The sequence below is a fragment of the Oryzias melastigma genome, linkage group LG12 (assembly GCF_002922805.2).
Source record: "Oryzias melastigma strain HK-1 linkage group LG12, ASM292280v2, whole genome shotgun sequence".
In the NCBI taxonomy this organism is placed as follows: Eukaryota; Metazoa; Chordata; class Actinopteri; order Beloniformes; family Adrianichthyidae; genus Oryzias; species Oryzias melastigma.
Genome location: NC_050523.1, coordinates 7220424 through 7226709, shown reverse-complemented (window position 1 = coordinate 7226709; position 6286 = coordinate 7220424). Strand labels below are relative to the sequence as shown.

Here is a 6286-nt window from a genome sequence, read left to right as displayed (position 1 = left end):
GAAAAAAAAAAAACGAAATTAGCCAAAATAGCTAGCGTGTAAATATTAGCCTAACTCCAAGTCGGTCTAAAAAACTTTAGAAAAGACTAAATTTGCCAAAACAGCTAGCATGTAGCTGAAAAAAAAATGTTAGTAAATCCCCAAATAGTCCAAAAAACTAGCAGAATGCCAATTTTTCAAACTTTAAAAATGTAACTTTTTAACATAATTATGAAAAATAAAAAGGCAGGAATATTAATCTAAAATAATTCGACTTAAACCTTAAATAACTTTGAACATTTTACTCTCCTTAAAATTTATTTTTTAAAAATTATACAAGTTAGAAATGAGCGCAAGATAACATCGGGCCATTGATGACAATAAAATAAAATGATCTGGAGGTCTGGATAGAATTACCCGGAGGGCCGGATCCGTGCCATAAGAAATTGTTAGTGTGAGAGCCTCACATCTCTCCAAATAAAGGATCTTTGTCTCCACAATAATCAATGAAAGAAACACTTGTGAGAAGTACTTTAATTCCTTTGGTGTGTGCAAAACGAGGACACTAAAATATGGGACACATTTGTTACCCACAGAGTAAAACATGTTATGTGTACAAGAACCAAAAATCACAGAATTTTATGAGACACGGGGAAGTTTTTAGATAAATACAGAGGCACACTTTACAGAATCAAAGAACAAACAAAAATAGTGACTGATCAAACAGTGGAGTGTTGGAGTAAATCAAAACATTTTTACAGGTTTAAATACTTCAGAAATTAATATTACAGAAAAACTGCACAAAGAAATCAAAGGGGGATAAATTGAGAAACTAGTTAATGAAAAAAAAATACAAAAAGATTTCTGATGTTGTATAATAATAAATGGTTTTTCTGGATTTGCTAGGCTAAGAGGTCTTCTGCTCATCCTCCTTCACTGCATTGAAGCTCTACAGTATCTGCATGTTGAGGCACTTGGAAAGAATATGATTGTTTTTGTAGTGAAGCCTATTATTTACATTTGTTCTGCTTGTGTTCCGTTAAAAATCACACTCCTTCCAAAGTGAGATGGACCTCATAGATGTAGAAATGTCCTGCTCATGAGGCGACGAGCTGAAGCTCAAAGGTCTACAGGCAATCTTAATGCTTACCGCGGCTAGAATGGGTGAATGTTTCAAAGCGCCTATCTGGAGATGTTTATGAGCTGAAGATAACGTGGCCGCCGCGTCCAGATCTGTGTTAGAGCTCTGGAGGAAGTGGGCGGGGTCTGTTGTTACTGGCAGCTAATCTGAAGCCACACCCCCAAAAGCAGCTGCGTTTACCCGCACGACAAAACAGAAAAGCCACACGTAAAATATCCCTTTAACCACACCCATGTTTGTAAAAAAAAAAGAGAATTTATCGGGTTACACAAACAACTATCGTCATTTTAAAAGGAAAAACATGAACAATATTCACAGTCAAGACAGTACTTGGGGAGTTGTGGACTCCCAAACGACAGATCCCTTCCACACATCACTTTGACACACACACACCCCCCTCCCAAGATGGCTGGTCCCACACGTCTAAAGTCGCCCCATGCCGACGTGGCTGGTCCCTGTGCGCTGCCCTCTCCAGCCTCACCTAAGGTAAGCTGGCAATGTCCCGCTTTGGAGGGGGCCCGTCTGGCTTGCAAGGGGTGCTGTTGGCTTTGTCTTCAAAAATCAAAACTCTGTTAAGAGAAGAACAGACAGAAAAACGGGTTAGAAAAAGGTAATAAAAACAGAAATATTTAGGGTTTTGTACATAAAAAGAGAAATAATACATGTTTAGACTTTTGCAGCGTTTAAAATGAACTTTGTAGCTGCTTCAGTGTGAAGTTCGAGGTTAAAACAGAACTGATAATATCATTAACTTTGAGGTTACAAACACAGTAGTCCACAGTAGAGACACCACAGTCCCTGAATAGAAAAAAAAAGTATACTTCTGGCATTTGTTTGTCTTAAAAAAAAAAAGTTTCTTCATTCTTTTTTGCAGACCTGCACAAAAATATGCTGGTTGCACAAGTTATTTTTGCATGAGGGGATATATTTAAGCGACATAAAAAGATAAAGCAAAAATTGTGCAAAAAATATGAAAATGTTATTATCTAAGGTTGACAGATGCCTCATTATGTCTTGTTTTTATTCAACTCAAAAAATCATTTAATTCTAATTAATAAGTCAATATTTTTGAAATTTTGAATTATTTTTTGGGGGGTAAAAACAAAACATTTTGACATTAAACAAGTAAAACTATCTTTGTGTAACAGCTGATTAGAGAATGTAAAATGAATAAAATTTAAGATGAAATTTGCTCATCAATTAATGCATACATTACTCTCTTTGTCATCTCTTATAATGTCCACTCCATTTTTTACGTGTTTTAAAAGTGTTCACAGTGTTTTGTTCATTATGATTATGCTGTTTTTAGCCAAAGTAATTTCTTAAAAGTGTTGTCTTCTAGGATATAGTTTCTGTAAGATGACAGTAGTGCATTAAAATTGTAGGCGTGGCTGTGGGTGTGGAGCAACCCCGCCCCCCTTCCCCTCCCTGTTGCTGAGAACTCAGAATGAAGCTTGTAGCTCGCTCAACGTATTTTCTATGTCACAAATACAACCTTTTTTAAACAACATTTTTTCATCTGCTCCCGATTTACAACAACTTGACTAAAGAAAAACTGAGAAATGCAATTTTTAGCTTAATTTTATTTATTTATGTCCTCCATCATCAGAAAAATGCCACAATAACATGCTAAAAATACCAAAAAACACTCAGCAGAGTAGGTCTTTAAAATATGAATGTTCTAGAGAACTGAACCCATCCCTCCTATGAGAAGAAAATAAATGTCTTCCAGTGTACTGGTGAAAACAGAAGGTTATAGAATAACAGGATTACTGAGAGCCACAGCCTCAGTCAGAGGATGAAGAATCCGAGTAAAGAATGAAGCGTCGCCACCAAAGCACAGAGGTTTATTGGTTTATGCAGCACACAGCAAACTGAATGAAGCGACTGGAGCTATTCACAGCAAATGCCTGTCTTTAATTTCCTCTTTTGGAATACTCCACAAAGCTCTGCTAAGCCAATAACACCAATGATCCCAACAAGGAAAGCGGCTCCCTGCGACTCGGAGCTGCCAAAGCTTCCGAGACACTTTTGCTTCCGCTTTAGCTTTGACCGACAGTTGCAACGCGCCTCCTTGTGGGAAGGGGTGAATCCGGTCATGCAGGCGTGCAGAATCCACACTATGATGCACACGTGCAGCGGGAAGGCCAGCATGGAGAATGCATCGAGCTCCAGATGCTTCCGAACAATGAAAAGGAGACCAAAATCACAGCCTTTCTTAAATTTAATTATGGACTTCGACCTAAAGAATTCCCAACAAATTCCGTTGTTGTCCGGCAAAAACTTTTTGCATCTCCTTCCCGCTTCCTTCCAGAAAAGAAAACATTTTTCCCACCGACCAATGATAACTGCAGGCTTGGAGCTTCAATAAAAACATAAATCAGCCATAAAAATACTACAAGTACTGTAAATATGTGATAGCAAACTTGACCCTGAGAAGATACTTCCTTGATTTGTTTGTGATATTTGTTTTGACACCAGTGATGAATATAAATGTTAGAAATCTGCAGGATTATGGAACAGAATTAAAAAATATATACATGTATCTGAGGGCAAACGAGGAAAAGTTATGCATTTACTCTGTTTAGCATTTTTGGGATTATGGGATTTGTCTGCTGGAGGGGTCCAGCCAGCTTAATCTATCGAGGCTGCCATGCAGCCGCCGAGTGGGCCGCGGATCCTGCAGGCTGACCCAGCACAAGGCTGCTTTAAACGGCTTACAGCGGCCGCGCTAACCCATTTAAAAACGGGCATGGATATCCAGCTTTCACTGACCGGAGCATGACCAAACACGTCATTTTAGAGCACAAAAATGTGGACAGATTTGAATAAATTGTCATTTATGATGCTGGACTTTGTTAATGAAGCTCACAGTCCAAACATAAGCAGTAGGAGTTATAGACGTGTTAATGACGTCAGATGTGGCAGATGGAGCGGATGACAGTAGCCACTCAAAAATGCAGTCGCAGCAAACTCTGAAGATGGCGTCTAAAACGAGATGATTCGTTTGCAAACATGATTTACTTACAGCTTGAGCACGGCCGAGCGTTTGCCCAACATCATTTTGACAAAGTCTCTGTAGTTGATGGTGTTGCTGCTGCCGCCCGTCACCTCCAGGATCATTTTCTTCAACTCCAAGTGGGTTTTGGGAGCGCCCAGCTTCTCCATCATCCGCTTCAGACCCATCAGATCTGGAGGAAAGTGTCAGCGTATCAATCTTTTTCATTTAGCATCAGTTGAATCAAAATAATCAATTCTAAATACTGATTTGAACAAAACCAGCATGTATTTTGTGGAAAAATATGAACAAAATAGAACCGTTTTATAATTATTACCATTTTAAAATAAGGTGGCATAAAAATATGTCACTTTTTAAAGAAATAGACTAAAACAGGAATCTGCAGACTGCGGCTCCAGAGCCACATCTGGCTCGTCTACTCCTCAATTGTGCCTCTTTGGTTAAAGAAAAATACAAATCGTTTAGTTTAAAAAGTAACTGTAAAGTAAAAAAAAGTAAAATAACTTGTCACTCTACAAGTCTCCAAAGCAGAGTAACCATAGTGCTTCAATAATTGAGAACTAAAAATACTGTTTTAAGTGTCTCATGGTTCAAAATATGCAGTTAATTAGCTTTGTTTTAATTTTGGAAAGTTAGATTTATGAATTTCTGCATAAGAAGCACAACAAACGTTTAAAATTATACATATAATTTTTAAATTTATTTTTTTTTTTTTTTGCATTGTTGACACTAGATTTGTTCCATCGAGATGTGACAGTCTTATTTTGAAAGGAAGTCTTGTGAACCCCTGTTAAAAATTAGAAACTGTTTCATATTTGGGGAAAAAAAATCTATTTTCTCTTAAAGTTTGTGTTATTTAAGCAAAAAATATAGTTTATTTATATTTCTCATAAAAATAACAAAAACATAAATGCAAAGTCTCGTTTTTCTAAAGGATGTGCGGCTCCTACTGGGTTGTGGTCAGTGAAAAATCGACCCAAATGGCTTCATAAGTGTGAAAGGTTGTAGACTCCTGGACTAAAACAACAGTTTTTGTGAGCCAATATTGTACTCATCTAAATTATTATTCCTAACTCCATTTATTTTTCCGTTTTTTTTAAGTATTATTGACTAAAAGGTGGCATATATCCCTTTCTATGGGTCTGTGTAAGCTCACATGAGGAGAGTGGAAGTGGACTTCAGCTGCGCCTTTATTTTGAAAGTGTTTATAGCAGATCTGGCCACTAGAAAACTTCAGATCTATTAGGAAAACAAAATAAACCTCAAAGTTTTTTTTGCTTCTACTTGACCAGGTATAACAGTTCACTTCTGCTCAGAGCCAAACTCAGGAGTTCCCACAATGCTCTTGTTTTTCATGACACATGATCCAGTCATTGTTAATTACTGCTCCCCACTGCCAACGCAGCACTCAGTTGTTGTCTTCCATCCTCCTGGATACTCACCGATCTCTCCCTGGTCGTTCAGGTCAAACTCAGCATATTTGTCTGCAAAGCAAACAAACAGAATATTATCGCCTGAGGCGACACATTCCTCCTCTCTGACCGCAGACGCCCACGGCCGGCCGGCGTCTTAAATGTCAGCACAACAGCCCCTGCACTGCCCAGCTGTCTCCCAGGGGCAGCTGATAATGACAGGTGGGTTTGTGGAGCTGGCAAACAGCTGCTGAGCAGAGCTGATATACGAGCAGGAAAACAGAAACTAAAAGGATTTCAAAGGTTGAAGGAGTTGTGTTTAGGTTCCAGCAGGATGGAGAACAATGAAGCTCGCCACGATTTTCAAACTGAGCCTTCTAGGCCAAAAACATTAGAACAACAATTCTGATAAGTGAGTATGAAGGCGTGGATGAGGAAATTGTAAGAAAAACTTGGAAACTTATCAAGACAGAATAAATGTATCTGAGCCAAGACAAAGTTTAGAAGGAAACTTGAAGATTCGAGATTTAAATCTAATCTGTCTAGAAGCAGAAATGAATTATAATTTAGATACAAATATGAATGGAAATTATGTTCCAAAGCATTTTCGTCCCAAGTTTAATCAAAAGTTTTGATTAGGGCGAGTTATTATTGCCAAACTACTGAAATGACTAGATTTACAAGTTCAAAATTTAATTAAGTTAGAACAGGATTCGGTTAAATATCAATTCACAA

The 6286-nt window shown here is 37.9% G+C and overlaps 1 protein-coding gene across 1 annotated transcript in view; it reads right to left on the bottom strand.

Moving 5' to 3' along the window:
* Positions 1-495: 495 nt before the first annotated feature.
* aif1l (allograft inflammatory factor 1-like) overlaps positions 496-6286 on the bottom strand; it is a 14002-nt gene continuing 8211 nt past the window's right edge. Inside the window, exons 4-6 of the mRNA XM_024299114.2 lie at positions 5582-5623; positions 4149-4311; positions 496-1689 (exon numbers count right to left, since the gene is read on the bottom strand). Coding sequence (XP_024154882.1) covers positions 1602-1689; positions 4149-4311; positions 5582-5623 — 293 coding nt within the window. The 3' untranslated portion in view covers positions 496-1601. The remainder of the gene's footprint in view (positions 1690-4148; positions 4312-5581; positions 5624-6286) is intronic.